Source organism: Anolis sagrei, chromosome X (assembly GCF_037176765.1).
Source record: "Anolis sagrei isolate rAnoSag1 chromosome X, rAnoSag1.mat, whole genome shotgun sequence".
Taxonomy (NCBI): Eukaryota; Metazoa; Chordata; class Lepidosauria; order Squamata; family Dactyloidae; genus Anolis; species Anolis sagrei.
In genome coordinates this window covers 45,040,714-45,059,447 of record NC_090034.1, presented here as the reverse complement: position 1 = coordinate 45,059,447, position 18,734 = coordinate 45,040,714, and the positions used below count along the sequence as shown (strand labels likewise).

The 18,734-nt window shown below is 44.8% G+C and overlaps 1 protein-coding gene across 1 annotated transcript; it reads left to right on the top strand.

Moving 5' to 3' along the window:
- The first annotated feature begins 40 nt into the window (after positions 1–40).
- PLBD2 (phospholipase B domain containing 2) lies at positions 41–17,511 on the top strand. The gene is made up of 12 exons (XM_060785439.2): positions 41–258; positions 3,330–3,423; positions 4,005–4,163; positions 4,253–4,353; positions 6,539–6,753; positions 8,708–8,802; positions 10,129–10,289; positions 11,312–11,407; positions 12,011–12,082; positions 12,749–12,901; positions 15,294–15,456; positions 16,263–17,511. The coding sequence occupies exons 1-12, from the start codon at positions 41–43 to the stop codon at positions 16,428–16,430; spliced, it is 1,695 nt and encodes a 564-aa protein (XP_060641422.2). The 3' UTR covers positions 16,431–17,511.
- The last annotated feature ends 1,223 nt before the right edge of the window (positions 17,512–18,734 follow it).

Genomic DNA, 18,734 nt, shown 5'->3' with positions numbered 1-18,734 from the left:
AAGGAGTCTCTCCTTGCGGTTACAAGCTCTTTCCCCGCCCATGGCTTCTCCTTCGCTGCTCCGCTTCTTCGCCTTTTCTTTGCTTTTGGCTCTTTCTCCGGCCCATCGGCCGCCTCCCTTCCCCGATCCGGCTGAGGTCCCGACCCGGAGCTGCTCAGTGGTGCTGGATCCCGGCTCGGCCGGGTTGAAGCTCATCGACGGCTGGGCCCCCGGCGCCGTCGCTTGGGCCAACCTCACTGAAGGCATCCGGCAGAACGGGTAAGACGGTCAGGCGCTCGGCAGCCCTCCAGGCGCCTTGGACTCCGACTCCCAGAATCCTCAGCTGCTGCGGCCAATGAGCAGGCATTCTGGGAGATGAAGTCCCAAACAGCTGGCAGCCCAGAGCTGGGGAAGCATTGCCGTTTGAACTGCCATGGCTCAAGGCGATGGGCTTCTGGGAACAGAAGGCTCAAGACTTTGGAGAACTACAACTCCTAGAACATTGAGCCATGGCAATATAATGTCAAACTGCATTCATCCAATAGTATAGGGGGCATCTTTCCATGCAGTTTTAATGCTCTATGGTTATTAGAACTATAACTGAAAGCCTGGATAGTCTGATCATAGGAATGGCTGGTTTTCAGTGGTGTTATACACTGGTTTTAGAGCCCCTTATAGTCTTTTCAATTGTTTCTTTATTTATGTTTGCATTATTGTGCAATTTAGTTTTTATTCATGTATATCTGATTATTGCCTGTGTTATATTATTGATTATATTCGCTGGTTTTGTTGTAAGCCGCCCCGAGTCCCTCCGGGGAGATTGGGCGGGATATAAATAAAGATTATTATTATTAAGCCACCTTGAGTTGCCTTTGGGCTGAGAAAGGCGGGATAGACATTGTCGCAAATAAATAAATAAATAAATATTATTATACGTCAAGTGAGTTGATTTGGGCTCTGTAGCTTTCCAAGTATGTTGGACTTGGGCTATGTAGTTTCCCAGCTTTGTTGGACTTGGGCTCTGTAGTTTCCCAAGTATTATGGACTGGGCTCTATACTTTTCCAGGTATTTTGGACTTGGGCCTTATAATTTCCCAAGGATTTTGAACTTGGGCTCTTTATTTTCCCAGGCATGTTGGACGTGGGTTCTGTGGTTTTCCAGGTGTTTTGGACTTGGGCTCTGTAGTTTTCCAAGTATTATGGAGTGGGGCCCTATATATTTCCATGTTTTATTCTGACTTGGGCTCTGTCATTTCCCAGGCATGTTGGACATGGACTCTGTAGTTTCCTGGGTATATTGGACTTGGGCCCTGTAGTTTCCCAAGGATTATGGACTGGGGCACTATACTTTTCCAGGTATTTTGGACCTGGGCCCTATACTTTCCCAGGTATTTGGACTTGGGCTCTGTCATTTCCCAGGTATGTTGGACTTGGACTCTATGGTTTTCCAGGTGTTTTGAACATGGGTTCTGTAGTTTCCCAAGTATTATGGAGTTGGGCCCTATACTCTTCCAGGTTTTTTTTCTGACTTGGGCTGTGTTGTTTACGAGGCATGTTGGATTTGGGCTCTGTGGTTTTTTGGACTTGGGCTCTCTAGTTTCCCAAGGGTTATAGACTGGGGCCCTATACTTTTCCAGGTATTTTGAACTCGAGCCCTATACTTTCCCAGGCATGTTGGACTTGGGCTCTCTGGTTTTCCAGGTATTTTGGACTTGGGCTCTGTAGTTTCCCAAGTATGATGGAGTTGGGCTCTGTACTTTTCCAGGTTTTTTCTTACTTCTTACTTGGGCTCTGTGGTTTGCCAGGCATGTTGGACTTGGGCTCTGTGGTTTTACAGGTGTTTTGGGCTTGGGCTCTGTAGTTTCCCAGGGATATTGGAATTGGGCTCTATAGTTTCCCAAGGGTTATGGACTAGGGCCTTATACTTTTCCAGGTATTTTGAACTTGGGCCCTATATTTTCCCAGGTATATTGGTCTTGGTCTCTCTGGTTTTCCAGGTGTTTTGGACTTGGGCACTGTAGTTTCCCATGTATTATGGAGTTGGGCCCTATACTTTTCTGACTTCGAATCTGTCATTTCCCAGGCATGTGGGACTTGGGCTCAGTAGTTTCCTAGTTATATTGGACTTGGGCTCTGTGGTTTCCCAGGTGTGTTGGACTTGGGCTCTGTAGTTTCCCAAGTGTTTTGGAATGAGCTGTCCAAAACATCACATTAAGCCATAGCAGTTAAATTATGTCAAATTACATTAACTCTGCAGTATAAAGCAAGTTGTTAGTGAGAAGAGTGTAATAATCAGACTATTAGTAGTAGTATTAGTATTATTACAGTATTATTACAGTATTATTATTATTATTATTATTATTATTATTATTACTACTACTACAGGCAGTCCTGTGCTATAGACTGGCATTTGTTTCTGCAGAACAGATGCAGGAACCTTCCCAGGTGTGTTGGACTTCAATGTCCTCATTCCATTGGCTTTGGCTGGTGAGGCCCGATGGGACTTGTAGTCCGAAAGAGCTAGAAGGGTTCTGCTTCGGGCATAAATGACTAAATCCAGCTCCCTCCCAGACCGGTCTGTCTCTGGTCTTGCGCCTTGGTTGCTTGCCTCCCTCGTAAAAACCACCCAGGGAGAGGTGTTTTCACAAGTCCGGCTCTTTCCTGAAGATTTGTGGGATTAACCCCAGAACTGGGAAAACAGTGGTTTCAGAGCTGGACTTGTTGGAAAATTAGGTCAAGGGGTTATTTCAGTTCTTCCGGTTGATTTATTGCTAACAGGTTGGAGGAAGGGCTGATCCAGGGGCTTCGCTTGAACTTAGTTCTATGAAACCCCAAGAGTTGTAATTTGGCAAGGTACCAGTCCTCTTGGGCTGAGAAGGTGAAAGGCCATGCAAAACTGCAACTCTCGGGATACTCCCATACTGTGAAACCCTAAGAGTTGTAGTTTGGCAAGGCACCAGCCCTCTTGGACTGAGAAGGCAAAAGATAATGGAAAACTATAACTCCCAGGATGCTCCCATACCATGAAACCTGAAGAGTTGTAGTTTGACAAGGCACCAGCCTTCTTGGGCTGAGAAGGCGAAAGACCATGGAAAACTAAAACTCCCAGAATACTCCCATAGTATGAAGCCTTAAGAGTTGTAGTTTGGCAAGGCACCAGCCCTCTTGATCTGAGAAGGCGAAGGACCTTGGAAAACTACAACTTCCGACATTCCTTCTCATTGAACCGGGGCACGTATAGGGGTTTTGTCATAGGGAGCCATGAGGAGAGGCAGGTGAGAAATAAAAATTATTATTATTATTATTATTATTATTATTAAAATATAGAAAACCTCTGCTTTCTATCTCAGGTGGGCCTCCTTGGAGTTGACCACCAATGAGAAGTATAATGACAGCCTTCAAGCCTATGCTGCTGGATTGGCGGAAGCAACTGTATCTCAGCAGGTATGAGAACATAGTTCTTCCAAGTTTCTGCTCGGGCCCTTGTGTTTCTCCCCTTAGAAGATAGAATCCTATGAAAGGGACCCCACAAAGGCCATCCAGACCAACCCTGTTCTGTAATGCCTGAAGATACCATCCAATCCTTCCTATCCAGCCTGTGCTTGAAAACATCCAGAGAGGGACACTATATCATCATGTTTCTAGGCATTCTATATTACACTAGAGTTGGAAGGCATCCCCAAAGGCCATCCAGACTAACCTCATTCAGTTGTGCTAGAAGATACCATCTGATCCTTCTCAACAGAAACATCCAGAGAAGGAAACTCCATCATTCCATCATTAGCCTCTTTGAATCTCCTTGTGGAGAGAAAAAACGGGGTATAAATAAACATAATGTAATGATAATAATAATGATCACCTTTCTAGGCATTTGAGTTGGAAGGGACCCCCAAGGGCCATCCAGTCCAATCCCCTTCTGTTGTGCCGGGAGACACCATCCGATCCTTCCCCACAGATGGAGATCTGCTCTCACGTTCTCATGCAAAGGCGTCAACGAATGTTTTTCTTTCTTGGATGCCTTCCAGCTCATCTACATGCATTGGATGAACACCATGGTGGGCTATTGCGGCCCCTTCAAGTTCCAGACGGAGTACTGCCAGAAGCTGAAAAGCTACATCGAAACCAACCTGGCTTGGATGGAGCAGCAGATGGAGCAGGCAGAAGGCTCTGAATATTGGTACCAGGTTGGTCTAAAGAGCTTGGCTTTGGGCTCCTGATTCAGGCAGTAAGGGCTCGGTGTGACCCTGGTCCTTTGTCCCATCCCAACCTCCAGGTCCGCCTTGCCCTGCTGCAGCTGAAGGGCCTCGAAGACGGCTACAACGGGCGCATGGCCTTCCCAACCGGGACCTTCTCCATCGCTCCCTTTGGCTTCCTGTGAGTCTTGGTGTATACTGTATATGCCTTCAAAACCCTAGTCATTTGGCAGGGCTGATGAACCACCGACTGGTGTAAACATCCTTTTTTGGATTGCAATACCCAGAGTCCTCTACTCAGGGGATTCTGAGTGCTGTTAGTCATGCAGGCATTTTTTCCCAGACTCCATGACCAGATTGAAAAATGTCTGGATCTATATTGCCTTATAATGCTGTTTGAGCTGCGTTGTACAGTATGGGTTTTCACTGGCCCCATAATGCAGTTCAAACTGCATTACATGGGTCTACACCAGGTATGGGTAAACCCAGGCCTGGGGGCCAGATGCAGTCCCTTGGGCTCTTTTCTCAGGCCCTCCTCTCTCTCACCACCCTGTCCTTCCTTCTCTCTTTCCTTCCTCCTTCCCTCCCTCTTTCTCCTTCCCTTCCACCCTTTCGTCCTTCTTTCCTTCCTCCTTCCCTCTCGCCCATCCTTACCTCCCTCTTTCTCCCTCCTTCCTTCCCTTCCACCCTTTCGTCCTTCTTTCCCTCCCTCCCTCTCTCCCTATTTCTCCTTCCCTCCCTTCCCTCCCTTTTGTCTTTCCTTTCTTCCTTCCCTCCCTCCTCCCACCTCTCCCTCTTTCTCCTTCCATCCTTCCTTTCCTCCCTTTTGTCCTCCCTTCCTTCTCTCTTTCTTTCCTCTTTCCCTTCTTTCTTTTCTTCCTTCCATCCATCCTTCCCTTCCTGTCTTTCCATCCTTCTCTCTTTCCTTTCTCCTTACCCCCCTCTTTCTCCTTCCATCCCTCCTTTCCACTCCTTCATCCTTCCTTTCTGCCTTCTCTCCCTCTTTCTACTTCCTTCCTTCCTTCCTTCCTTCTTTCCCTTTTGTCTTTCCTTACTTCTCTCTTTCCTTTATCCTTCCCTTCCTTCCATCTTTTCTCCCCCCCCCTTCCTTCCTTCCTTCTCTTCTTCCTCCCTCCTTCCCTCTTTCTTCTTCCATCCTTCCCTTTAACTATAGATGGTCTGCATTTTAAACTGTGTTTTTATTTTAGTTGATGTGTTAATAGTGGTTGTTTTATCTTTTATGTGATATTGTTTTTATAGTCATGTACTGTTTGTGTTATATACGACACTTGTGGTGCCTTGTAAGCTGCCCTGATTCCCTTTTGGGAGGTGGTGGAGGGATATAAATGACGTTTGTTTCTTTGTTTGTTTATTTATATGGCAATGTAGATCCATCCCTGTTCAGCTTTGTAGCTCATCAGATTTTGGATTGTTTTGTTTATTGTGTGTTACATTACTATCTGGCCTTTCCTGCAGGGAACAAAATATAGTATTGTAGTATTATGATTTGTCCAAGGTCAACCATTGGGTTTCGGGGCTCAGTTAGGATTTGAACTCAGATCTCCTCTAAGTCTCAGGGTGCAGCTACACTCTCGAATGAAATGCAGTTTGACGCCACTTGGACTGCTGTGGCTCAGTACTACTGGATCGTGGGAGTTGTAGTTCAAGGAGGCACCAGGCTTATGACCTTGCAAAGTGACAACTGCCATGAGTTAAAACGGTGTTGGACTTTCCTTCCTTCAGTGGTGTAGATGCATTCTCGGTTCAACACTAGCTAACACAGGGGCCGAGTGGACCATAGAACTATAGTCCTCACATGACTTGGTATCTTATCGAAATGAGATGCTCTGTCTCCTCTGCACTGTGGGATTATCTGTAGGTTCTGCAGGATGGCTTTATCACTTACCTCTCCTATTGTGTGATGGCGGTTTGCTGTGTGAAATAAATTCCTTTCCTCCCTGAAGGCTTCCAAGAATTTAAGGTTGGAGTGGTGATGGGCACCTGGGCATCAGAAGCTGAGATAGTTTGGGATGAAAAAAAATGGCTTTGTGGAACACATTTTGCTTCCTGACAAAAGAGGGTTCAATCTCACATCCCATCCTGGTCATTTACAGAAAGACATCGAGATGGGAAGTTGACTATGATTGCAACCCTCAATTATTGGATGGAGTCTAGCACTATACTAGGTCCTCCAACTTTGGTCTTCCAGCTTGTTTGGGACTTCAGAGTTCCAGTTTTGAGGTGTTTTGGGAGTTGAAGTCCATCTGGAGAAGGATAGATGAGAGCCACTGAACATAGTGGTAGAACACAGCTCACCTACAGTGTGGCCAACATGGCAGATCCTCCATGAATGTACCTTCTTCTAGCTTGTTCCAGCTGGGAGGGGACTTGGAGGACCTGGAATCGGCCTTCAACAAGTCCGGGAAGGAGTGTGTCCTGGGTTCGGGGTCCTGTTCGGCTTTCATCAAACTTTTGCCGGGAAACCAGGACCTCTTAGTGTCCCATGATACGTGGAACGGATATCAGTCCATGCTACGGATCCTCAAGAAGTATACCTTGCCATTCCGGACTTCGGCGAACAGTGAGTGGCAGGAAAATAGGAATGGGGGGCACAATATGTTGAGCTCAGTAATTTGTGTTTGTTGAATTACATTTGGAAAGTTGAATGGGATTTTACTTGTATGCTATCCTGAGATCCCCTGGGACAGGGTAGGCTATGATTATTATTGTTATTATTATTATTATTATTAATAATAATAATAATGTTATTAATGTTGGTTTTTATTCTAATAATTACAAGCAGTCCCCAAGTTACAAACAAGATAGGTTTTGTAGGTTTGTTCTTAAATTGAATCTGTTTGTAAGTCAGAAGAGGTACATTTTTAAAGTGTAATTCCATCCATGTGTGTATGTATGTGTGTGTATATATATCTATATATATGAAAATGTAATGTTCATTTGTGGGATGCACATAACTCAAAAACCACTGGACGAAATCACACCAAATTTGGCCACAAGACCCCTACTAACCCAAGGAGTGACCATCACTCAGAAAATCACGCCAAAACAGCGAAAATAACTTTAAAATCCAAAAAAGGTAGAAGATGACACAGCACATGTGCAAAAATGAATTCCATAGCCCCGCCCCCTCCTATATGAGGACACAGTAAGTTCGAGAGACACTGCGGACCATTCTCCCTCTTCCAGCCAGAGTAGGAGCTAGGAACAGATGGCAAAATTGTGGGTCGGGCAAGAGGAGGAGCCTAATTTGCTGCCAGGGAAGGAGGGAGAGAAGGAAAGAAGGAGAGAAAGAGGGAGAGAAGCAAAGAAGGAAAGAGAGAAGGAAGGATGGGAGCAAAGAGCAAAGGAAGGAATGTAAAAAAAAGGTAGTGAGGGAAGAAAGGAAGAAAAGAAAAAGGGAGGGGAAGGAAGGAAAGAGGTAGAGAAGGAAGGAAGGGAAGAGGGAGAGAAGGAAGGAGGGAAAGAAGGAGAGAAAGTGGGAGGGAATGTTGGCCACAGCAGCACGTGGCAGGTACAGCTAGTGTGCGCGTGTGTGTGTATGTGTATGTATGTATGTATGTATATATGTATATATATATATATAGAGAGAGAGAGAGAGAGAGAGAGAGAGAGCCAGCGAGTTTTGGATAGCATAGGGAAGGGTTAACACCCCATGTGGTGTTTGTTTTGCTGTCTGTGCCCCTGTTTAGAAGATTTTACCTCTCTTTCTGTCCCTGCGAGAATTGGATTTTGGAAAATTTGGCTTGTTGTGGAAACAAGGATTGGGGATAAAGCTTCAGTTCAGACACCTTTCCCCATGACAACAACTCTTCCAGCAGTGAATTTCTTTTCCGAGGGGTAGATTACTCTCACTTCCTGTTGTCTCGCCCCGTTTGTCACTTGAAGTCATATGTAAGTTGGATGTTTGTAACATACCAACTGCCTGTATATTAAAATTATTATTAATAATATTTATTATTGTTGATATTCTTATTCATATTAATATCCCACTTTCTTCTCTTAAACCAGACTTAAACTAATCATTTGAATTTCAAGTAAATGCATATTGTGAGATCTCAACTTCCCAGTTCATGATCATCATTTCAGCCAGCGTCCACAGCCTAGTGTCCTTTAGAGCAGTGGTTCACAACCTATGGGTCTCCAGACGTTTTGGCCTTCAACTCCCAGAAATCCTAACAGGTGGTAAAGTGGCTGGTATTTCTGGGAGTTGTAGGCCAAAAACCTAGGGACCCACAGGTTGAGAACCACTGCTTTCGAGGGTTTGGACTGCAACCCCCATCACTCTTGGACATGATGGGAATGGTTGTCCAACTCCTCTGGAGGGCTCCAGGTTGGGAAAGACTGTTCTAAGTGGCTTACGAGCCCAGTGCATTCATAGGAACTGATCTGATTGTGAATTGTGGTGAAAACACAAGGATGTGCCAGTCTCCCCAATCCACCAAAATGATGTAGACAAAGGCTTGTTGGTGGTTGGTAGCCACCCATTGATGGTTGCTTGTGGTTGTGTCCCTCAGATGGCAGCTTGGTCCCTGGGTACATCCAGGCTTTCTCTTCGTACCCGGGCACCATCTTCTCTGGTGATGACTTCTACATCTTGAGTAGTGGCTTGGTGAGTAGCAGTTTGCAGCTCTGAAAAATTGCTTTTATGGACTACGACTTAGTGTCCCCAAAGTAGGTTCCTAGAGTAACCTTCCCATGTTCTCTCTTGTTCTGTCTTCTGTACTGTTCCGAGACGGGAGTGCCTTGCCCCCTAGAGATTATAATGTGGCTAAACTGCAGAAGGTAGTTAAGTGGTTAGGGCACAGAGAAGGTCCTGTTCAAGTTTCCATGTCCATTTCCAGAGGACTCCATTCTGCATCCCTTCATCCCAGGCCAACACCTCTGCCATGCAGGAAGACACCATCAAAATCCTCCCAACAGATGGCCATCCAGCCATCTTCAGAGAAGGACTCCCAGGTAGCATACACTGTAGTTTTTGAGGCCTGCTGAGCACTCTCCCAACCCCACAGGTCTGTCTGGAAATTTATTTATTTATTTATTTACAGTATTTATATTCCCTTCTCACCCCGCAGGGGACTCAGGGCAGATTACAATGTACATATACATGGCAAATATTCAATACCATAGACACACAACATATATAGACAGACACACAGAGGCTGTTTAACATTCCAGCTTTTTCATGGGGGTATTCTGGCCACCAGGGGAGCTGTCGCTTCACCGTCCATTTGTGACACTGATTAAGTACTTCCTCATTCTTTGCATGCTTGCTGGAGATTTTTTTATGTCATCGTAAATTAGCCTCCCTGCATAAGCGGTACCTAATTTTCCTACTTGACAGATGCAGCTGTCTTTCGGGCTGCAAAGGTCGACAGCAAGCCAAGCAAATTGGTCGGAAGCTCACTCCGACCATCGGGAACAGGAACAGCTCCCTATAGAAGTACATCCAGTTAGGGCACAGAGAAGGTCCTGTTCAAGCTTCCATATCCATTTCCAGAGGACTCCATTCTGCATCCCTTCATCCCAGTTTTCCAACTGTCTATCACCGAACCTTTGGGGATGCATTCTCACTTGCCTCACGCTCAAAGCACCCATTGGTAGAACCAGGGGACCTCGGGTGCCAAAGTGACATGTTCCCTATAGCATTTTAATCACCAATCCTGCACCATGGCCACCATCTTTCAGTGACCATCTTTGCTCGGATGAATCAGCTGCTGCATCTGATGAGCAGAAGCCACAGTTAGACCTCATCGAATCATAGAATCACAGAGTTAGAAGTGACCCAAATGACATCCAATCCAACCCCCCTGCCATGCAGGAAGACACCATCAAAATCTTCCCAACAGATGGCCATCCAGCCATCTCCAGAGAAGGACCCCCAGGTAGCATATCCCGTAGCTTTTGAGGCTCCTGAGCACTCTTCCCCACCTCGCAGGTCTGCCTGGAAACCACCATCGGGAACAGCAACGGCTCCCTATGGAAGTACATCAAGGCCGAGGGCAGCGTCTTGGAATGGCTGCGCAACCTTGTGGCCAACCGGCTTGCCAAGAGTGGGGCTGAGTGGGCCTCCATCTTCCAGCGATTCAACAGCGGCACGTGAGTGGCAGACGTGGAGCAGTGGGGCCCATGACAAAGAGCCCAGTCTCAGCATCTCCAGTTAAAACAGAGGAGGTGATGGGAAAGACCCTTCTCTGCTCAGATCCAGAGCTCTGAAATGTTCCTTTCTTTGGATTGCAGTTGGAATCCCCCAACTGGTATATCTTCTGGTTGGCTTAGGAAAGGGCCAAATGTAGAATCATATCATTGATGATTACGATTACGATCTGATGATGTTTGACAACGATTACCTTAACTTACTGAAGAGCTATATTTTCATACCTATTTGAATAGTCCATTGTATTATTTATGATGCCTGATTGATCTATATGTTTTAGCCAAAGCGTCTCATCTGTTTATTTATTTATTTATTTATTTACGACATTTATATGCCGCCCTTCTCACCCCGAAGGGGACTCAGAGCGGCTTACAAGGTATATATACATACAATATATTATTAACATAGTACAATATCAGTTTTAAATATTGCTATATTGCACTATATCAATTATACTGTAATATTATTAGTAATATTACATGTAATATAAATATATAATTATAATATCATATTATTAGTAGTATTATATTGCATTACATTACAATATTATAAATATTATATGTATATACAATATATTATATATTATATTATAACATATTATTAGAATAGCACAGGAGACAAGGTGGAACTGTCCCCTGGCCCCACTTTCTTCACTCCATTTAATTGTTTGTTTTAATGTTTTTTTTTTTCAGTTACTGTACATGGCATTGAATGTTTGCTATTTTCTACCTTTGGAAGCCGCCCTGAGTCCCTTTGGGTTAATATTATTATATGTATTATTATTATTATTATTATTATTATTATTATTAGTAGTAGTAGTAGTAGTATTGGAAGACACTCCCAAGAACCATCCAATCCAATCCTGCCAGACAGGAAGACACAATCAGAGCCCTCCTGACAGATGGCCATTCAGCCACACAATCTCACGGGTGCCAGTTACTGACTTATGTCCTTTTCCGCACAGATACAACAACCAGTGGATGATTGTGGATTACAAATCCTTCATCCCAGGCAAGGCAGACCTCCAGGAAGGCATCCTTACTGTCTTGGAGCAGATACCGTAAGTACTCCGAAATGTGCAAGAAGCAGAGGTGCTTGGCTTTGTGCTCCACCAACTCGATTTCATTCCCTATGCCGTGACCTTATTTCCTGGTTTCGTGGGAAGCCATGCTTTAGATCTGGCCTGTGTATATTTGAAACAAGGGCGAGGGTTGCCATGGAAAGAGGAGCAATGAAGAGGAGGGGGCAGCGTGAAAGATAGGAGGCGTGAGGGAAATAAACTTGCAGTTAAAATTTAGTTTCATACTCAAATGTATGCTTTTGAATAAAGCCTTCCCACTTTGTTTGTGAGGTAATTTCTTCATCAAAAAGCTACAGATCCAGACACCCAACACGATCCCGCCGTACTGAAATATTGGCTCCTTATGCCTCTTTACACCACGGCCATGAAGGCTGAAAGGCCTCCTTGTCTGGGAAGATATCCCTCAAGGGTGTAGTAATTTTTCAAATGTTTAGAATTTCTGTGGGTGGAAGAGCTCTCCAAATTTTCCGGGGAGTCCGTGGAACCCGCTAACATTTGACCATTGCCCAGGCTTATTTTAATCCTTAGCAAAGAACCGAAGTCCCCAGTCTGGATGACTCTTCCCTTTCTCTGTCTCTCCAGGGGGATGGTGATCGCAGAGGACAAGACCAAGTTGCTGTATGAAGAAGGCTACTGGGCGAGCTACAATGTGCCGTAAGGACCCTTTGCTTGCGACCACCACTTCCATGTCCAGGGAAGACCATTTAGTGGCCAAAGGTCCTAGGTTGTGTCCCCGGAATTGTGATCCAACACCAACTGGAGATCCGTTGGTGTTGGACAACGTTGGATGCTCAGACTCAGTTAAAGACAGGTCCCCATGTTTGTTTATATTTAGAAACATAAGGATTAGCATCTTAAGAGAATGGCTTGATGGCAGAGAGCTCTGAGTCCATTCTACAGGATGTCCATCATCATCTCATAGAACCATTGAATCCTACAGTGGGAAGGGATCCCCAAAGGGCATCCAGACCAAACCCCTTCTCCCAGATGGGAGGTCACCATCCAAGCCTCCTGGCAGATGAAAATCCAGCATCTGTTGAAAAACCTCCAGGGAAGGTTTCTGCATGCAAAATCCCAAACCTGCATCCAGAATAAGTGCCCTACCGCCAGATGATGTTCCAAGAGAAATAATAATAATAATAATAATAATAATAATAATAATAATAATAATAATGTGGGAACTGGGAAGTGTCTGACGTGTGATCCAATACAACAGCCAGCATAGTGACCTTGTTTGCTGTGTACTAATATTATTATGTTTCTAATAATAATAATAATAATAATAATAATAATAATAAAATGTCTGTTTCTTATATCCAGGTACTTTAAAGAGATCTTCAACGCTAGCGGTCTTCCTCAGCTGGTGCAGAAGTATGGCGACTGGTTCACTTACGAAAAGAACCCCCGGGCCCAGATTTTCCGGCGCAACCAGACCCTTGTCCGGGATCTGGATTCTATGATCCGACTCATGAGGTAGGAGTCACCTGTGCAATGGGAAGTTTTTATTGCCTTTTATTACAGGACTATAAATATAATTGTAAAATAATAATAATAATAATAATAATAACAATAAGAGTTAGTATATTAGTATCTATATCCAGCTTTTTCATCTCTCAAAGTGGCTCATACTCAATTTGTGTGACAAAATTACAATGCTAACTGCTTTTGAGGCTGCCTTGGAGCTATACTTGTAGCTACTTTTAAAAAAGTAACTTTCAGTTCTCCTTGAACAGGTATGGGCAAACTTTTTAACTTGGGGGCCACATGGTGGGCTGGAGCGGGGTGGGTGGGCCAGGAGGGAAGGGGTTCTTCCCAAGTCCCCTTTGGATTCTAAAAGGGTTAGTCTTGGTCAGGATGAGATGGTGGACGGGAGAAAAAAAAGTATATCCATGAGACCCCCTCATATTGCCTACTCCTGATATAGAATCCTAAAATCCTAGCGCTGGAAGAGACCTCCAAGGGCCACCCAGTCCAACCCCCTGCCATGCAAGAAGGCACAACCAAAGCACTCCCAATAGACAACCTCTGCGGAAAAGCCTCCAAAGAAGGAGACTCCACCATACTCTGAGGCGGCCTACGCTACTCTCTGACAGCTGTTACTCTCAGGAAGTTCTTCCTCATCTTTTCAGTTGAATCTCTTTCCCTGCCATTTGAACCTATTGCTCCCTTGTGTCCTGGTCTCTAGAGCAGCAGAAAGTCAGCCCCCCCCCCTCCTCAACGGGACACCCTTTTAAATCTTGAAACATGATTCTCATGTTTCCTATCTCTACCTTCTCTTCCCTCTTGGGGATGGCTAAACATCCCCAGGAGGGAAGAAGGAAGGAAAAAGAGAAAGAAAAGAAAGGAAAGGGAAGAAGAGAAAGATAGAAGGAAGGGTGGAAGGGAATGAAGAGAGAGAGGGAGGAAAGACAAAAAGGAAGGAAGGAAGGAAGGAAGGAAGGAAGGAAGGAAGGAAGGAAGGAAGGAAGAAAGGCAAAAAAGAGAGAGGGAAGGAGGGAACAAGATGGAAGGAAGGACAAAAAGGTAGAAGGGAAGGAATGAGGAAAGGAGAAAGAGGAAGGTGAAGAAGGAGGGGCTGGAGGGAAGGAGGAAATAAAGAGAGAAGGAAGGAAGGATAGGATGGTGAGAGAGAGGAGGGCCTGAGCAAAGAGCCCAAGTGACCGCATCCAACCCCCCAGGCCAGGTCTGCCCATACCTGTCTTTGAAGAGTCAAGTTTGCTGTTGACTGAGGGTGCTCCTGAGCCCCAAGCCTGACATCATCATCATCATCACCATCATCATCACCATCATCATTATTATTATTGTAGTAATGATAATAATCAAGAAATAATTTAAACATGGCAGTTTGGTTCCTCTTTTGCTGTCAAGGAAATTGAGGATTTGTAGTTTTCTACTTAACATTCTTAGCTCGAGAGTTCGGCTTGAGAGTTTGGATTCTATGGGATGGCTCTAGGACAACGAAAGCATCGTTGTTGTTGTTATTATTATTATTATTATTATTATTAGGGCTGGAGTTGTGATAGATCCACGAGTAGAAAATAGTCCTCTCTAGACCATCTGAAGTTGCCCTAATGCAGTGTTCTTCAACCTTCCTAATGCCGCGACCCCTTAATACAGTTCCAGATGTCGTGGTGACCCCCAACCATAAAATTATTTTCATTGCTACTTCATAACTGTAATTTTGCTACTCTTACGAATCGTAATGTACATATCTGATATGCAGGATGGATTTTCATTCACTGGACCAAATTTGGCACAAATACCCAATATGCCCAAATTTGAATACTGGTGTGTTGGGGGGGTGGGTTGATTTTGTCATTTGGGAGTTGTAGTTGCTGGGATTTATAGTTCACCTACAATCAAAGAGCACTCTGAACTCCACCAATGATGGAATTGAACCAATCTTGGCACACAGAACCCCCATGACCAGCAGAAAATACTGGAAGGGTTTGGTGCGCATTGACCTTGAGTTTTGGAATTGTAGTTCACCTACATCCAGAGAGCAGTGTGGACTCAAATAATGTTAGATCTGGATCAAACTTGGCATGAAGGCTCAATATGCCCAAATGTGACCACTGGTTGAGTTTGGGGGAAATAAACCTTGACATTTGGGAGCTGTAGTTTCTGGGATTTATAGTTCACCTACAATGAAAGAGCATTCTGAACCCTACCAATGATAGAATGGGGTCAGACTTCCCACACAGAACCCCCATGACCAACAGAAAATATTGTGTTTTCTGATGGTATTTATTGACCCCTCCAACACTCCCCGGCCACCCCTCCCCAGTGGTCCTGACTCCCAGGTTGGGAAACGCTGCCCTAATGCATTGACTTCACTCTCTTTCTCTCTCCCCCCACCCTCTAGGTTCAACAACTTCCCAAAGGACCCACTGTCTCGCTGCCAGGGCTGTGACCCACAGCAGAATGGAGAAAATGCCATTTCCGCACGTTCAGACCTCAACCCTGCCAATGGCACTTATCCTTTTGGGGCCTTGCGTCAGAGGGCCCATGGTGGGACGGATATGAAGGTAAGAGATGGAAGGGACCTCTCTAGCGAGAGGGGAGTAAGCTTGCTTTCTGCTGCTCTGGAGACTAGGGCACAACAGAGCAATGGATTCAAATTGGAGGAAAGAAAATCCCACCTAAATGTTAGGAAGTACCTCTTGACCATCAAAGCAGTTCAACTGTGGAATATGGTGCCTTGGAATCCGGTGGAGCCTGGAAATGTTTACGCAGAGGCTGGATGGCTTTCTGTTAGGAGGGCTTTGATTGTATCTTCCTGCCTGGCAGATTGGGGTTGGGCTGGATGACCTTTGGGGTGGGTCTCTTCCAATTCTAGGATTCTGTGATTCCAGGAGTAAGTTTCAAAGGGGCTGTGTTTTGCAAACTATTTTAATGCTTCACCCGAAGTCCCAGATATTGTTCCTGTACAAACTGGTTTTGCTTTGGAGAGCCACTCAATGTTTCCTTCATCCTGAAGTATTGCCTGGGAGCTTACTGGACTAGACTAAGGACTAGAGGTGGCCGCTTTGGGTTCATCTACACTGTCAAGTTAATACAGTTTGAACCCACTTGAACAGCTGTGGCTCCATCATGTTATGGCATCATGGGTTCTGCAGTTTGATGAGGCATTGACACTCTTTGGCAGAGAAGGCTAAAGAGAAAGCTACGTCTCCCAGGATTCCATAGCACTTAGGCATGGGCCAAACTGTGTTAATTCTGCAGTGTAGATGCACCCTACTGTTCCTCAACTCTGAGCATCCATGCCTGCTACAAGATCAATGTCTTCCTGGACTCGTTTTGGGTCAATGTCTTCATCCCTTTTTCCTCTTAGGTCACGTCCTTCGAGATGGCTAAGCTCTACAGCTTTGTGGCTACCAGCGGCCCGACTTGGGATGATTTGCCAGCTTTCCAATGGAGCTCTTCTCCCTACTGCAATCTGCTCCACATGGGCCACCCCGACCTTTGGAGATTCTCGCCCATCCAAGTCCACTGGGGTTGACGCCTTTGAGGATCGGACTTTTCCCCATTGTGCTGGGCTTCTATGCCGGGGGGCCTTCTCACCGTTGCTTTGCATCCTTAGCTGGCCCTCTTTCTCCCAATGAAAGGACACCATCTTGAAAGGGTGATATAATTATTCCCAAAAATATATAATGTGGCAGATTTGAATAGCTTTCTGGGGAATCGTTTTGGGTCCGGTTTGTTTCAATTTACATCAAGTTACAAAAATATGCCTTGAAAACGCCTGTCAAATTGCTACATGGTTAAATAGGGTTCCTGGGCATTGGAGTGGGATGGATTGTGGGGCCCAGGGTATGGTAAAGGATGCCTTCCCATTTGGCCATTGCCTTAAAAGTGGCCCTTAGACCGAAAAGGATGGGATATGTCATGTTGCAACCCCGAATCCCATTTCATGTCATTTTGCAGGGAGCCAATTCAGTTGAGCATGTGCAGAGTGCCTTTCCCTCCAGCTTGTCTGGATTCCTAGCTTGATTCTGCTCTGAGTTTCACTTATCCACATCTCCTTTGACAAAAAATGTAACCACTGCATAAAATAGCGCTCCAGATCCATATGGGATGGAATATGACAGTCCCAAATTGGGACTGTTTTTATCTGTTTCCGCTATTGGCATATAGCCATAGCAGTTGGGCTGCTAATGGCTTTGGGAGATGCTTAACATGGTTGGGCATTTTTAAGAGGCCTCTTTGCTTACTTTTGTTTGGCTAATGAAAAGAGGATCCTGGTCCCAGTTTTGGCCTCCCTTCCACCAATCCTCTTTCTGCCAAATATCCTTTTTTTGCCCTCCGATGCAAAGAACCATCTCTTGATTCTTCCCTTTCCAACCAACGCTGCTAAAAAGAATCCCAGCTAGAGAAAGGATAAGGTGACAAGGGATATGTGAGCCTAAACATTCAAAAGCAGCTTCACAATCTTTTCTGTCTGAACCCAAAGTGAAGCATTGTCTAGCGCCATATGGCCCGCTGTTGTCCATTAGGATTTCTGGGTCGGACTCATGAAGGAATTTCTATCTCTTGTGTGATGTTGATGATTTTTTAAAATGCTAATAAATGTCTTATGCTAACTTGTATTGTGTGTTTCTGAATTATCCTGGGAGTTTGGTCCATCACTCACCGATAGAGACCTCATGGTGTTAATTATACTATGTCCCATAAATCCTTGTTTATGCTGGGCCTGGTCCCTGTGTAAGCCGCCCCAAGTCCCTTCGGGAAGATTGTGGTGGGATATAAGAATAAAATTATTATTATATTATTCTTGTTCCTTGGTTATAAATGTCATTTCCTAATTGCTTCTATAATAAAAACATGGGAAAAGTTTATAAAGCTGCAAAAATTTTGTTTTTGAGGGATATCCTGCTATAGCATTTTGCTCTAGTTCTTCAGTGAATATCTCATCGAGTCTCAATGAATTCAACATACTTTGGGAAGTCAGACTTGGCCACAGTGGTTCATGCTCTCGTTACATCTAGGATAGACTACTGCAATGTGCTCTACATGGGGTTGCGGTTGAAGACTGTTCAGAAGCTTAGAATAATCCAACGAGAGGCAGCCAGGTTAATAACTGGAGTGGCATACAGTGATTACACAACTCCCATGTTACGCCAGCTCCAATGGTTGCCAGTCTCCTACAGAGCAAAATTCAAAGTGTGGGCTCTGACCTATAAAGCCCTAAACGGCTCCAGCCCAATTTACCTGTCCAAACGCATCTCCCCCTATGAACCATTGTGGAAATTAAGATCCTCTGGGGAGGCCCTGCTCTCTGCCCCACCTCTATCACAAGCCCAATGGGCGGAGGCAAGAGACAGGGCCTCTTCAGTGATTGCCCCTCGGCTATGGAACTCACTTCCTGGCGATATCAGATCAGCCCCCTCCCTCCTATCCTTCAGAAGGATGATAAAAACTTGGCTGTGGGACCAAGCCTTTGGGACAGTGCAATAAGGCAGCAATAGTAAACCTCACCATGCTAACTAGATGCAATGCAGATGATTGAGATGGTTTAAACAGTGGATGTCAATGTTGAGACAAATGATTTAATGATTTTAGTGATTTTAATGTTTATATACGTGTATAGTTTATTTATGGCCCAGCACTGAATGTTTTTCTGTTTATATGTTGTGCTCCGCGCCGAGTCCCCTTCAAGGTGAGAAGGGCGGAATATAAATGATTTAAATACATAATAAATAAATAAACATAGTTTGTGGCAGCTGGAAAAACGAAGTTTCTGGAGCGTAATGGCTACTTTTGTAGTAAAGGCTGCACAATTAAACAGGAAATAACACTTTCAAAC